This window comes from Cyphellophora attinorum (assembly GCF_001299255.1).
Source record: "Cyphellophora attinorum strain CBS 131958 chromosome Unknown Contig8, whole genome shotgun sequence".
In the NCBI taxonomy this organism is placed as follows: Eukaryota; Fungi; Ascomycota; class Eurotiomycetes; order Chaetothyriales; family Cyphellophoraceae; genus Cyphellophora; species Cyphellophora attinorum.
In genome coordinates this window covers 371,278-385,180 of record NW_017253236.1, presented here as the reverse complement: position 1 = coordinate 385,180, position 13,903 = coordinate 371,278, and the positions used below count along the sequence as shown (strand labels likewise).

The 13,903-nt window shown below is 55.5% G+C and overlaps 8 protein-coding genes across 8 annotated transcripts; 3 read left to right on the top strand and 5 right to left on the bottom strand.

The window, feature by feature from the left end:
- Positions 1–93: 93 nt before the first annotated feature.
- Positions 94–860, bottom strand: AB675_5440 (Thymidylate kinase; the record flags this gene model as incomplete). The annotated part of the gene is made up of 3 exons (XM_018145652.1): positions 94–398; positions 444–668; positions 725–860. 3 exons carry the CDS (start codon positions 858–860, stop codon positions 94–96), a joined length of 666 nt encoding a protein of 221 aa, XP_018002104.1.
- A 474-nt stretch (positions 861–1,334) lies between these two features.
- Positions 1,335–3,504, top strand: AB675_5439 (Methylenetetrahydrofolate 1; the record flags this gene model as incomplete). The annotated part of the gene is made up of 3 exons (XM_018145650.1): positions 1,335–1,910; positions 1,973–2,504; positions 2,564–3,504. 3 exons carry the CDS (start codon positions 1,335–1,337, stop codon positions 3,502–3,504), a joined length of 2,049 nt encoding a protein of 682 aa, XP_018002135.1.
- A 428-nt stretch (positions 3,505–3,932) lies between these two features.
- On the top strand, positions 3,933–4,894 carry AB675_5438 (uncharacterized protein; the record flags this gene model as incomplete). The annotated part of the gene is made up of 2 exons (XM_018145649.1): positions 3,933–4,097; positions 4,148–4,894. The coding sequence occupies 2 exons, from the start codon at positions 3,933–3,935 to the stop codon at positions 4,892–4,894; spliced, it is 912 nt and encodes a 303-aa protein (XP_018002125.1).
- A 372-nt stretch (positions 4,895–5,266) lies between these two features.
- AB675_5437 (Protein AIG2) lies at positions 5,267–6,003 on the bottom strand (the record flags this gene model as incomplete). Its single annotated transcript, XM_018145648.1, has 2 exons — positions 5,267–5,608; positions 5,668–6,003. The coding sequence occupies 2 exons, from the start codon at positions 6,001–6,003 to the stop codon at positions 5,267–5,269; spliced, it is 678 nt and encodes a 225-aa protein (XP_018001920.1).
- Positions 6,004–6,813: 810 nt separating this feature from the next.
- AB675_5436 (Septin-like protein) lies at positions 6,814–8,067 on the bottom strand (the record flags this gene model as incomplete). Its single annotated transcript, XM_018145647.1, has 3 exons — positions 6,814–7,703; positions 7,751–7,913; positions 7,963–8,067. 3 exons carry the CDS (start codon positions 8,065–8,067, stop codon positions 6,814–6,816), a joined length of 1,158 nt encoding a protein of 385 aa, XP_018002154.1.
- Positions 8,068–8,426: 359 nt separating this feature from the next.
- AB675_5435 (Periodic tryptophan-like protein) lies at positions 8,427–11,188 on the top strand (the record flags this gene model as incomplete). Its single annotated transcript, XM_018145646.1, has 2 exons — positions 8,427–8,444; positions 8,498–11,188. The coding sequence occupies 2 exons, from the start codon at positions 8,427–8,429 to the stop codon at positions 11,186–11,188; spliced, it is 2,709 nt and encodes a 902-aa protein (XP_018002108.1).
- A 353-nt stretch (positions 11,189–11,541) lies between these two features.
- Positions 11,542–12,042, bottom strand: AB675_5434 (putative glutamine-dependent NAD(+) synthetase; the record flags this gene model as incomplete). Its single annotated transcript, XM_018145645.1, has 1 exon — positions 11,542–12,042. The coding sequence occupies one exon, from the start codon at positions 12,040–12,042 to the stop codon at positions 11,542–11,544; it is 501 nt and encodes a 166-aa protein (XP_018001970.1).
- A 32-nt stretch (positions 12,043–12,074) lies between these two features.
- Positions 12,075–13,849, bottom strand: AB675_5433 (Glutamine-dependent NAD(+) synthetase; the record flags this gene model as incomplete). The annotated part of the gene is made up of 2 exons (XM_018145644.1): positions 12,075–13,090; positions 13,141–13,849. The coding sequence occupies 2 exons, from the start codon at positions 13,847–13,849 to the stop codon at positions 12,075–12,077; spliced, it is 1,725 nt and encodes a 574-aa protein (XP_018001851.1).
- Positions 13,850–13,903: the final 54 nt, after the last annotated feature.

Sequence of the window (13,903 nt, the reverse complement as noted above, 5' to 3'; positions counted from 1 at the left end):
GGCTCGTCCTCTCCAGCAAGGCAATCATCACCCATAGCTCACGATGAAGCCGAAATAGTCATCGAAGATAGCGATGAGGACCGATGAGCGACATCATGCTGACAGTGTTTGAAGCTTCTCCGGTGGCCGTTCCAGTTTCGCCTGCTCGACGAAACGGCCGAAGGTCGTCCTGATCTCGGTGGCGACGTCGTCAATACTACAGCCAGCATTGATCTGCTTCAGGTTGACGTTGGGCAACCTCTTGAACAGGTCTTGAAATAGAGCCCGAACCCTGCTCTGCATCTGCTGGGTCTCGTATCGCTCTTCGCCGTAGCCACCTCGCCTGGCTGCTTCCTCCGAAGACAAGTCGAGGAAGAGGACGAGATCCGGTTTCGGTAGACCAACTTCGCATGCCCATGCTGTACGCGGTCAGTACCGATTTGCATAATAATGGCTGTACCCACCCCAATCAAGGCCGAGGTTCGGATTGTCTTTGGCGGCAGAGTAGACTGCTCCAGAGAATGAGTAACGATCGATTATGATATTCATGCCAAATTCCAGCATTTGCAAGATACTCTGAATAGCTTCCCAACGATTGGCGGAAAACAGGAGATGTATGGAATGATCGTCCTGCTGGGCACTTCCGGTCAAGTAGCTATTAATCATCTTGCCCGTTGGCGTGCTTCTATCTATACTTCTCAGACTGTGGTGCTTCGAGATATACCACCATCCGGTTTTTACTTACCAGGAAATTTGACATACTGCGCCTTACTTCCGGACTGGTTGAGGTGATCGACCAGTATCTGGCACTGACTTGACTTGCCCGAACGGTCAAGGCCTTCAACAACCACCAAAGCTCCTCTCGGAGACGCTGATGACATCTTACAATCAGATAGCAGATCTCAGGGCTCGTGAGATGTCTTCGATGGTCGTCGTGAGAGTGCTTGCCGAATGGGGACATCAAATCCCGGCAGGTCCAATGGTGGGGCACTTGCACCACCCGCAACGAGAATCTCAAACGATTTGCGGCGCCTTTGATCAACTCTTGTGTGAGAATCACCTCATATAGCAATGTAGCCAGTCTTCATTCCAATGATAAGAACACCAACGCCAGCGACCTCCCTGTCTCTTCTCGCATTCTCAGAAGCCACGTTCTGGACATTGTCGCGTGCACAGACTACTGACTACTCTCGCCATCCTGTGCTCGTGGGGCTCTCTTTGTGTGCATGACGAGGAGAGCATTTTGTCACTTACTCATATCTGTTCAGGTTTTACTGCTAGCATACATAAGCGCGTCATACCTGCTCTCAGCCTTTACATTCATCTCGCCATCGTCACCACAGACCGCCGCCAGCATGATCGACGAGCGGTTACCAGCACTGATCGCCTCAGTACCCCCAGACCAGGCCTATTTCTCGCTCGAGTTCTTCCCACCTAAGACACAGGCCGGCTTCAACAATCTGCAGTCGCGTCTCTCGCGCATGGCAACGGCGTTGAAGCCTTTATATGTCACAGTAACGTGGGGCGCAGGCGGATCTACGTCTGCCAAAAGTTTGGAATTGGCAGAAGTGACTCAGCGGCAACTCGGCCTCCCAACAGTCCTCCACTTGACATGTACGAATATGCGGAGGTCGATGGTGGACGAAGCACTGGAAGCGTGTAAAGAGCTGGGAATCCGCAATATACTAGCCCTCCGTGGCGACCCTCCACGAGAAGAATACCGTGAAGAGAGCCCACCCCGAAACGGATCTTCAAGTCCGAAGCCGGATGAGTTCGTCTGGGCAATAGACCTTGTCAAATATATCAGGAAGAAGCACGGCGACTACTTCGCCCTCGGTGTGGCTGGCTACCCTGAGGGCCATGCTGATGAAAGTCATCCGGAAGCCGGGAAGCAGAGTGTTGAGCACGATCTGCCATACTTGGTCGACAAGGTGACTGCAGGAGCAGACTTCATCATGACACAGCTAACCTACGACATTAACGCATACATGAGCTACGAGAAAAGACTGCGCACATACAAGACAGAAGACGGCAACGCTCCATTTACTCGGATACCGATCATCCCCGCTTGATGCCAATACAAAGCTATCAGATCGTCAAGCGCATTACGAAGCTCAGTCACGCGACACTACCCAAAGACATCGCAGACCGCATAGAAAAAGTCAAGGACGACGACAATGCAGTGAAGAGAGTTGGCGTGGACATCATGAGCGAATTGGTGGAACAGATCAGAGCATTGCCTCAACCAGAAGGACTGCCACGAGGTTTGCACTTCTATACGTTGAACCTCGAGAAGAGTGTCGCTTTCATTCTTGAGCGGTGCCACTTACTGCCACATCTGAACGAGGCATCTCCTGACGAAGGCTCCGACTCGGATGTTGTACAGGACAACGATTACGTTCTTGTCAGCAACGACGTGGCACCTCCTTCTCAACCACGGATTTCTAGAAGAAGAGCTAGTTCTGTGAATGCTCAGCCCACAACCGTGTTATCTTGGACAGCAGCTCTTCTCGAAGCGGAAAATCGTCAGACTCGACCGTGTCAGAGCGAAGCAATGGCGTAACGCATCAGACAACTGAGGCAGGCACCGGTATACCTGCCGCAGATCCCAATCGCAAACATAGCTTGCTCATTTCTGAGGGACAAGGGTCGCTTGGCCGAGAAGCTACTTGGGATGACTTCCCGAACGGCAGATGGGGTCCAGCACATTCACCGGCCTATGGAGAGATCGATGGATACGGGCCAAGTCTGAAAGTTGGACCTGCAACTGCGCGCAAGCTTTGGGGCAGTCCAACATCACCAGAAGATGTAACGAGTATGTTTTCCAGGCTCATTACTGGAGATCTGGCGTCGATACCATGGAGTGACGAGGTCGATCCAACAGCAGGGCTACACGGTCCAGGTTCACTCAGAGCAGAGACGTCAGTGATCCGTGAGCAAATACTAGATCTCATCCAGCGCAAGCATTACTGGACACTCGCGAGTCAGCCTGCAGTCGATGGCGCACGCAGCAACGACGAGGTGTTCGGCTGGGGACCTAGAGACGAAGGTTTCGTGTTCCAGAAGGCCTTCGTCGAGTTCTTCTGCTCAAGATCGGAATGGGAGAACGTGCTTCGGAAAAAGCTCGTCGAGACGCCACAAGATCATCTCAGCTGGATGAAGACTGATGCTGAAGGCGTCTACGAGTCGAGCGACAACATCACGAACGGTGCTTCCAAGCCAGGTAGATCTTCTTCGAAAAGAGTACCCGGCCAGTCTGGTGTCAACGCAGTCACCTGGGGCGTGTTTCGGGGCAAGGAAATCGTCACTCCTACAATAATTGAAAGTGAGAGCTTCAGAGCGTGGGGAGAGGAAGCATTTGCAATCTGGGCCGAGTGGAGGCGATGCTACGCTCGCGGTAGCAGCGAAGAGCAGACATTGGAAGCTCTGCGCAAAGATCTTGTGCTCGTGAATGTGGTGGGTCAGGATTACGTTGGAGGTCACGAGGGAAATGGGCGGGAATTGTGGGATGTGTTGCGGGCCTGAACAGTCATGTTTATAGGTTTGAGACTTGAGCGAAGACAGCTTGAAGACCTAGTCATGCATGGCAATGAGAGCGTTCTGCCCACGACCTTGTCTTACAGTCTCCCGCAAACACGTCTAAAGTGCAGCGGCATTGAACGTTGCCTGAACGAGGCAAATTGTTAGCACTGCCAGGGTACAGGAGACAAGGAAGTCGGCAAAAGCATATCCGAGCCAATCGCTTAAGGCCGGATGCTAAGCCCAGCGGATCGTCGTCATCACTGCCTCAAACATGTGCTGAGTCGGATTCCTGCTTCACTGACATCTCACAGCCACGATTCCATGATCTTCGTACACTTGCCACACCATCGCATAGATAATCCTAAATACTGATCTCCATTCTGCTCAGACCCTACACTACCATCCTCTTCACAGTCAAACAAACGCCCACAATGAGTTCAAAAGACACAAACCAACCGGACGCCCCACCGTCCTACGCAATCGCCACGGGCTCCTCGACAACAAGCACACAACCACAGCCCTCCTCTCACAATGACACCTCCCACCTCGGCGTCCCCGCCGCACCCCGCGCCTCCCGCAAATCAATGGAAGACGAAGTCGCCCACTCCCCTCGGGCTGGATCCGCCAATGGGACACGCACGAACAGCACCAATTCTTCGTCGACACAAAAGCCGACCCTCCACGCAGCATATGGGTCCACCCCATGGACGACGAAGAAACCTGGAACAGCCTCTCCTCCGAAGAGAAAGAGCGCCTCCAGGCCGCCGAGGCAGAAATGAAGCACCCCTCACACGAAATCCCACCTTACCAGCACGACTCCAAGGACCCCATCGGCGGCGACGAGAAATCCAGCCACCACCACAACAACAACAACGAGCAATATCCCTCAGAACTACCGGCCAGACCAGGCGCACACTCGCAACCATCACATACCGGCCACCACGATAGCAACAAGAAACCCTCGCTCGGCGAACGCCTTAAAACCAAAGTCACCGGCCTCACAAAAGAAGAGCGCGAAGCCGAGCGCCGCCAACAAGCCGAGCAGGAACGCCAGTACTACGAAGCCCACGCCCGATTCCGCGCCGCGATGCACAAGGCCCAGGTCACGGGCCAGCCGCAGTGGTTTGCGAAGGACAAGAACGGGCAAGATGTGTACGTTGAGCCGCCTCAGATGGGGTATGGCGGTGGTGGGTACGGCAGGCCTGGCTATGGAGGGTATGGTGGTGCAGGATATGGATACAGTCCGTATGGGCCGAGTATGTATAGCACGCCGAATGGGAGGTACATCAGACCGCAGTATGGCTATGGACGGCCGGGGTATGGCGGGGGTTTGGCGCTGCCAGTCGCTGGTGGTCTTCTGGGAGGAGCATTGCTCGGTGGATTGCTTTTCTAGTGTATGTCCGCGGCGAAGAATGGCAGGACAGACTGAATGAGGCATGGGTTAGGCGTTGTTGGTATTCTGCTACGACCGGTCCGATGGAACGTGTGTAGGTCTTCGTGGGCCTGTGGGTAGGGTGGACTACTGTTGATGTGCCACGGACGACGGCACGAGGGACATGCAGTTCTGTACACAATAGCATCATCACGCCAGAAGCTCTGGTAGCCTTCATGCGTCAGCTTCGCAGACGGCGCCTGTATCTAAGTTTCTAAACCTGGCTCTAGTCTGTGCGCTCCGTCCAGCCTGAGCTTCTGCGTTTCTTCCATGCATTCCCACTCTCCCTGCTCAGCCAAAAGGCCCGGCACTACCCCCTCCGCTGAGCATGGATCACCTCGCCCCATTCCGCTGCACCTCAGCCAGCTGCCGCCCAATAACACCATTGATCCCCCGTCCACCCATCCCGTCATCACCCCTCACACCATCCCTGGCCTTGTCTACCACATCGCCATTCCTCACAGCATGCTCGACATCCGCGAACCCCTGGTCTTCCTCCACCACCTCCTCATTATCCTCCGAAGATCCACCCCAGCCTCCGTCATCCGACTCAAGACCAGCCCACCTCGACATCTTCCGCCTCTTGAAGTTCTCAAAGTCCCATTCCTGAGACTCAAGCTCCTCGAGCGGCGACGCCCAGATGTACGTCTGCGCCTTCACCGTCTCAGGCTCTTTCTTATCGGCCGTAGCTTTAATGGATTCGTCGGCTCAGCGTTGGTATCAGCTTCCGCCACAGCCTCCCCCAACCCAACCCCCTCCAGCACATCAACGCCCACCTCCCTCCGCTCATACTGGCTCCCCTCAAAGACATCCAAGCGCCAGACATCCCCCTCCGTCAACCCACCAACCAGTGTCCCTCTCACACTCCCTCCCTTTTCCGGTGTGACAGCCGGGTAGTCCGCGCCCACAACCCGATGCCGCCTATGCCCACGCAACAACCCCGATCTGACACTCAAGAACTTCATGGCCGGATACTCTTCGGGCTTGGGCGAGGACGTGCCGTAGATGACGCGGTAGAGGACGGGTGGGGCCATCAGTGTGCCGTAGAAGAAGAGCGTGTTGGTTCCCATGATGGGCAGACTGTCGATCAGATTGATTGTTGAACGTGTTGTGTGCTTGCGACTGGCCTTTCGTGCATGCGAGGGTTTGTCGATAGCTCACAAGATCTGTCAAAGAGCGATAGCCAGTTGCGGAAGTGGTAAATTGACCACTGAAATCTGCTTGAAGGTTGGCGATGACAGCGGCGATAACAGTGGGCAGCAGCGCACTCGCAGTCTCAAAGAATGTCTAGAAACATGAAAGGGGAAGCGAGGCAAGAAGGAAAACTGTTTCCTACCAGAAAAGATAAGGCTTCCGAAAAGAAGGCAAGAACGAGGCAAACACAAAGATTCGGTCTTGGCAGTAGGTGGGACCGTCCGCGATGGGAGTGGTCGTTGCTGTCGCGGTCCATGCAGCGAAAGCGGTGCGGACAGGGACAGCGAATGAATCTGGCAGCTAGAGTTTCGGACGAAGATGAGGAAAGCTGAGCTCAATGCAGCATTAAAATACCTGTCCATACCGCGACTCTGCTCCAGCAGAGCCTATAGACAAAATTGTAAAGGGATGACCTGAAGCGCACCGCATTGTCTCGGTGATCACTTTTCGTGGCGTTCCATCACACGTCCCAGCGCAGTGTGAACATCTCTCTGCCATTCAACGAGAGCCATCACACCTTCCACAGTGCAGTGCAAACACGGGCGGCCAGGGGTCTTCAACCTTAAAATGGTTCCGCAAGTAGCGCAAGGTAAGAAGCCCGCCGCCTTCTAGACATCAGCACGACTGGGCGATCTCGACCACGTATCTCCCATCCCAGATGTAGCAGCATCGGAAAGGCGCCGAGTCTAACGGCGTCCATGACTCCTGGCTGCACTGCCCTGCATCTGCTCGAGTTCGGATTCGAGCTGCTTGATCTGGGCGTGCGTGGCTTCCAAATCCTTGTTGAGACGATCGCGTTCGCCGATGAGCTTCTGCTCCCACGAGCGGAATCGCTGCTCCTCGACCTTGACTTGCTCGGTGAAACGTTTTCGGAGGGCTTCTTCCTCCTCCTTGAACTTGGGATTGTCCAGCTTCCTAGGACGAGCTTCGCCGAATTTCCTCGTCTCCATTTGCTGTGCGCGATAGGCCTCGTAGTGGTTCTCTTCTGTGGTGTGGATGAGGTCAAGCATGTGAGTACGGATAAGGATCGATCGGAGCTTCTTGAAATCGCAGTGGTCCTCGTTCTCAACTTCAGCAACGCCCCAAGCATACTGGCGACCCTTGACGATTCGGCCGTCTGAGGTCTTGACGTCCTTCTCTGATCCGATGACGGCAAATGGCATGGCTGCCATCAAAGCACGGGCATGCTGAGCAGCAGCCTCATCGTCTTCCTCGACGGGCGGCTGATAGATTTTGATGCCTTGGGCTGCAATGACTGCTCCGACTCTCTGCTTGAAGACAGCCAGGTCTTGTGGTGAGAGGGTATCAGCCTTGGCGACGACTGGGATGAGATTGACGCGTGTAGACAGTCTCTTCATGACTTCGATATCGAGAGGCTTGAGTGTGTGGCCGGTAGGTCGAATGAAATAGAGGCAGACATGGACGCGGAGATCGATTTTGTCGGATCGTCGGGGCTGCTGCTCTTGGAGCATATAGGACTCATGCTGATCGTCCAAGAATTCGATGATGGGCATCCACGAGTCGCGATTGTTGACATAGTCGCCGAAGCCGGGTGTATCGATGACGGTGAGGCGGACTGGGGGCATTAGCGGTGAGTCTACGTTTAGCCTATGCTTGACCTACCCTTGAAGAACTTCTCCTCAAGCTCAGCCTTTGTGATCTCAATCTCGACGGTCTTGTCGACCTGCTTGGCATGCCGCTTCTTGTGGTCGGTGTAGTTCTTGATAGTGGTGGAGAATAGGGTGTTGATAAAGGTTGTCTTTCCTAGGCCTGACTCGCCGGCAACCTGTAACAGATCAGTACTGCTATTGGCTGATGGTATGCTCGATTCGTACCATTATAGTGAAGCCAGCGCCTCTCTTTGCGACGATCTTGTGTCGCTGGTTTGGTAGATTGGCAATGCCGATGAGCGAGGCAGCGGAATCTGGTGCGGGCGCCATCTTGAGTGTGTGGTGTGTCTAAGGAATAGCAAACGGACGATGGGTGCCGGAGAGGCGCAGTAATATTCTGCCCAACAACGTCTAATGTCGTCGAGAAGAGTGTCGCAGAGAGCAGAGGGTGTAGAAACAGGAACGGTGAGGACCACGAGCAGCAGTTCGCTCCTTCTCCTGTTGGACTTCAAAAAATCCCCTGAATGGAAGGCGCATTCCCCAGATTGAGCTAGTTCAGATATGGCCTAGCGCCTGATCGACCGGATGACAGGTTTCTCCAACTTGGATTTGATGTGCCAGAACTTTTTTGGAGGGTAGACATATGCGCTGTCTGGTTGCGCCTGGCTCAATAATGGCATCTCGATAGCATGAAGACCGATTTCAAGGTGTGCGTTCTGATCAAAGACCCCTGATCCCCTCACTGACACAGTCTCCCTAGTTCTCCAACCTCCTCGGCACCGTATACAGCCGTGGGAATGTCGTCTTCACACCAGATGGGAACTCGCTTCTCTCGCCAGTCGGCAATCGAGTATCGGTGTTCAACCTGGTCAAGAACACATCATACACATTACCATTCGCACACCGCAAGAATATCACACACCTAGGCCTTACGGGCAATGGACAATTGCTCTTGTCAATAGACGAGGATGGCCGAGCCATCTTGACACTCTTTCCCCGCCGCATATCGATATACCACTTCTCCTTCAAGGGTCCTGTCTCTGCCCTGGCATTCTCACCTAATGGTCGATACTTTGTTGTCGGTGTCGGCAAACGAGTGCAAGCCTGGAGGACCCCGAACACACCTGGAGCGGATGGAAATGGAGAGCTGGAATTTGCGCCTTTCATCCTCCACAGAGATCTCGGCGGCCACTTCGACGAAGTCAGACATTTGAGCTGGTCCGGCGATTCGAGATTTTTCATCAGCTCGTCAAGAGATCTCACAGCTAGGCTATGGAGTCTGAACCCAGAAGAAGGCTTCGAGCCAACAGTCCTATCTGGCCACAGACAGCAAGTCCGTGCGGCATGGTTCTCCTCCAACCAGGAACTCATATACACCGTTAGTGAAGATGGCGCTCTCTTCAGATGGGAGTTCACCACTCGGACCCCACGAAATGGAGAAGAACAAGACACGATCGAAGAAGGCGACGACGAAAGATGGCGTATAGTCAAAAAGGACTTCTTCATGCAGAACGCAAGACTAAAGTGTGCTGCTTTTCACCCACGCACCAACCTCCTCACAGTCTGCTTCAACAACGGCCTCTTCTCCATCTACGAGCTCCCGTCCTTTTCTAATATCCACTCCCTGTCCATGGCCTCCTCACCCATCTCCGCCGTCGCCATCAACCCCACCGGCGAATGGCTCGCCCTAGCCTCCTCCAAGACCGCCCAACTCCTCGTCTGGGAACACACCTCGGAATCCAACATCCTCAAACAATCCTCCCACCTCGACAATCCAACCACCCTCTCCTACTCCCCTGATTCCTCCCGCATAATCACCGGCTCCGACGACGGCCTCATCAAGATCTGGGACACCTCCTCCGGCTTCCACATCACCACCTTCACCGAACACACCTCTTCCGTCACCGCCTCCACCTACTCCTCCCGCGGCAACATCCTCTTCACCGCCTCCCTCGACGGCTCCGTCCGCGCCTGGGACATGCTCCGCTACCGCAACTTCCGCACCTTCACCGCCCCCACACGCCTGTCCTTCTCCTCTCTCGCCCTCGACCCCTCCGCCGAAGTCGTCTGCGCTGGCTCCCACGACTCCTTCGACATCCACCTGTGGTCCGTCCAGACCGGCGCCCTCTTGGACCAGCTCTCCGGCCACGAAGGCCCCATCTCCACCCTAGCCTTCACCCCCGACGGCCGCAGCCTAATCTCCGGCTCCTGGGATCGCACAATCCGCATCTGGTCCGTCTTTGACCGCTCCCAAACCTCCGAAGTCCTCCAACTCACCTCCGACATCCTCTGCATCGCCATCTCCCCCAACTCGACCCAACTCGCCGCCTCAACCCTCGACGGCCAGCTCACATTCTGGTCCCTGCAGAACTCAACCCAAGAATCCGGCCTCGCCGCCCGTCGCGACGTGAGTGGCGGCCGCACCCTCACCTCCCGCCGCACCGCGGCTTCTTCTCCGGGCACGAAATCATTCACAACGATAACCTACTCCGCCGACGGCTCGTGTCTGTTGGCGGCCGGGAACAGCAAATACATCTGCTTATACTCCATCAGCACCCTCACCCTGATCAAAAAGTTCACGGTCAGCACGAATCTCTCCCTCGACGGGACACAAGAATTCCTTAATAGTCGCGCGATTCTCTCCAACGGTCTACCGGAGGGAATGCTCGACTCGGAAGGCGAGGCCTCCGACCTCGAAGATCGCATCGATCGTTCGCTGCCTGGCGCTAGCCGCGGCAAAGACGCTACGAGCCGCACCATCAAACCTCAAGTCCGCGTCACGGCAGTGCAGTTCGCGAGCACGGGGCGCAGTTTTTGTGCGGCGAGTACGGAGGGCTTGTTGATCTACTCGCTCGATAGCGCTTCCGGCGCCGGAGAAGAAGACTTCGACCCCTTCGACCTAGACATCGACACAACGCCCCAAAACATCCTCGCCCTACTCGCCCGACAGCCAGAACCAGAATACCTCCGCGCGCTGATCATGGCGTTTCGTCTGAGTGACGCGGGGCTGGTCCAAAAATGCTACGAAGCAGTACCGTACACGTCCATTCCCCTGATCGTCCGCGCACTACCACGAGTATACCTCTCGAAGTTGCTGCAGCTGATCGCAGCGCAGATGGAGAACACACCACATCTCGAATTCCACCTACGCTGGCTAACAGAGGTGATCGGCGTGCACGGCGCGTGCATCAAAGAGCGCAGAGCACAGTACGCCAGCGAAATCAGGGCCGTCCTCAAAGGTGTCGATGGGACGGGGAGGATGGTCAGGAGTCTAAGCGAGCGGAACGGCTTCGAGGTGGGGTATCTGCTGAGTCAGAGGGAAGCCAGCAAGAGGAAACAGGAGCAAGTAGTGATGCAGCTGGAACCTAATGGCGAGCATGGTGGTAGTGATGAGGCTATGCTGGAGGATGGTGATGGTGATGGCGATGGGGAGTGGCAAGGACTAGACTAGACTAGACTACGTAGACCCACAGAGGCCGCCTCAACGAATTGATGCCATTCTCGAAACTGTTTCTCTGTCTCTACACTCGGAGACCCAGATGCGCGATCTGACGCGCTATGGCGGGAGTTGGGCAGGTTAGAGTCCTCCCTGGTAGGAATATGGAAAGCATCGTCAGAGGTACATCGGACGGGGAAGCGAGAGCATATGAATACGACGTCGTTGATCTGAGTTGGGTATTTTTGCTACAGGGCGGCCTCTGGATGAACCTACGCCAGCTCAGCAGTCCCACTCCACCTGCGACGCCAGGTTCGCGCCTGCTCACCACCGCCACCGCCGATCATCCGTCCACGACGCAGAGCTTCCTACGCTCGCACAGCCGGGGCGGCCTCTGGCTCATCCTCGCCTTTCTTCTCACCCTCCTTCTCCCGCTTCCGCTCCCGCTCTTCCAACGCCTGGACATGAGCTTCGATCTTCTCTATGGGCCAGCTTCCTGCCATTGGCGGGTATAGGAATGGGCGTAAGTCGTACCGGTTGTCCTCGGGGCTGTATTCCTCGAGATGCAGGCCTGGGGGCAAGATGGTTGCTTTATGCCGATTGACATTGAAGTAATAGTAGAAGCGCCGCACCTTCTCATATACTGCACGCGCCGAGAGGCCTCTGCCTTCTATCTTGTTGGGGTTGGGTGGAGCGGGCTCTGGCGGCGTGGAGGATGACGGGTCGGGCTCTGTGGCTGTGGTATGAGTATCAACAGGAGCGGGCTGGCCCCACAAGTGAACGAGGCGCTCGTACATGCCCCAGACACCGAGCTTGTGGACTTTACGTAGCCTGCCGAAAATGGAGAGCTCAGCATAGGTCATGCCCATGTCACGCTCATCGGACTGCACGTAGTCATCGCTTATAGCTCCAACTCAGCCGTAGGCGTCGCGTCCAGGAACTCCCGCAGGATGGGCAACTCAAAGGCCTCCTCGGCGTACGCGATGAAAGCCTTCAAATCGGTCTTGGAGATGCCCCCGATCGGGTTGATGTCCGCACTCGAGCAGTCGTATTTGGTCAGGTACCCCCGTAACTGCTCATCGACGTTCGCGGAGCCAAGAACTAAGAGTCCGCCGCCGGATTTGCGCTGTCGGACGGTAGGGAGGAGTTGCGCGAAGAAGTACGATACTACCATGCGGAGCCTGGCTTGGATATTTTGCAGCGCGAGAAGGGTGGGTGAGCCGCCGTGCTGCTTGAAGCGCGGAGTGAAGCGGGTTACGGTGGTGAAGAAGGTGGTCAGCGCGGAGACGATGCTGTCGATGTCGCAGTCGATGTGATATGCGCCGATTGCGTTGGCGAGGTGTTTGGCGCGGGTGCGGGTTTCGGTGGAGGAGTTCACGGTGCCCATGAAGGAGGTGTGAAAGATGCGACTGCAGATATCTTGAGGCGAGTTAGGAAGCCAATCAGCATCGTCCGCCTGATCGCAGACGCGGCGGCAGTCGGCGATGACTTGGGCGCGTGTGGTCGGGTCGGTGGATGAGGAGTGGATGGCGCTGTGGACCATGCGGCACATGCTGAAGACGAGGGTGGCGGTGGCGCATGAGTCGATGCCGCCGGAAAGGGCGATGAAGTAGCCTGCTGCGCCACCGCAGCGGCGGAGGTAGTCCCAGAGCCACATTGCGCAGCATTGGGCGATTTCTTCGGGTGGAGTGGAGGATCGGAGCTCGATTTCGGGGGAGGGTCCGATGTCCATTGGTGATGGGCCTGCTTTGGGCTGTGAAAGGGCGACGTTGATATTGAGGCGTGGATAGGGTTCTTGCTTCTGGGCCTGCATGCCTCGGGAGGGTGCAAACCTAGCGGCGCGGACTTCTTCGAGATCGATCGTGGCAGTGACAACTTCGACGTCGTTCAAGCTGAATTGAGAGCCCTGGGCTACGACTTTGCCGTTGACGAGTATCATCGCACAGCGTCATAGTATAGCCGATCACCATCACAGCCTTGTTGATTTGCGTATAGGTAGATGCCCTTGTTCTGTTGTGTTGCTTCCCTGATCAGCGTCAGGCGGCGTAGGATTTTGCGAATCTCGAAATGTGATCCGCTGCTGTTGGTGAATATCTCACATCCGTCGAGGCCAAGCGAGATATGTGGTGGGTTGGGTGTGAAGAGCTCCTCGCATGTCTCTGCAGCAAAGCATGTGTCCCGTGTTGAGATAATAGCATCACCAAATGGCACTATTAGTTGGCCAGTGATGTCTGATACCACTGATTCGAGATAGTAGTCCTCTGTATAGCGCTCCTTCAGCCAAGGTGTAAAGTAACGCATCTCTCGGTAGTTGCCGTCATTCGCCAGGGAGGACTTTGGCCTGATGAGGATGATCTTTTTATTGTAGAAGATGACTCGTGCGTTGTATCGACAGTTGCGATGTCGGACTGGCATGCCAACATCAACTATGATATCCTGACAATCTGGGTGCTCGATGATCCTGGCAAGCATCTCCCACGAGTGCAGGAACGTATCTGACTCGAGGAAGTGGTCAAGGCATCCATAACCGGTGATTTCGAGCTCGGGGCCAACGCGAAGCGTTGCTCCGGCTGCTTTTGCTCTTCGCACACTCTCGATGATTCGGTCGGCATTGCCCGTCCAGTCAAGGACCCACTGGTTGAGCGAGCACGTTGCTAGCGTCACCAGGCGGCCCATGGTGAAGGATCTGTATGTGGTGGCAGGGCGTCCTCGATGTCGTTGCTGACTTGA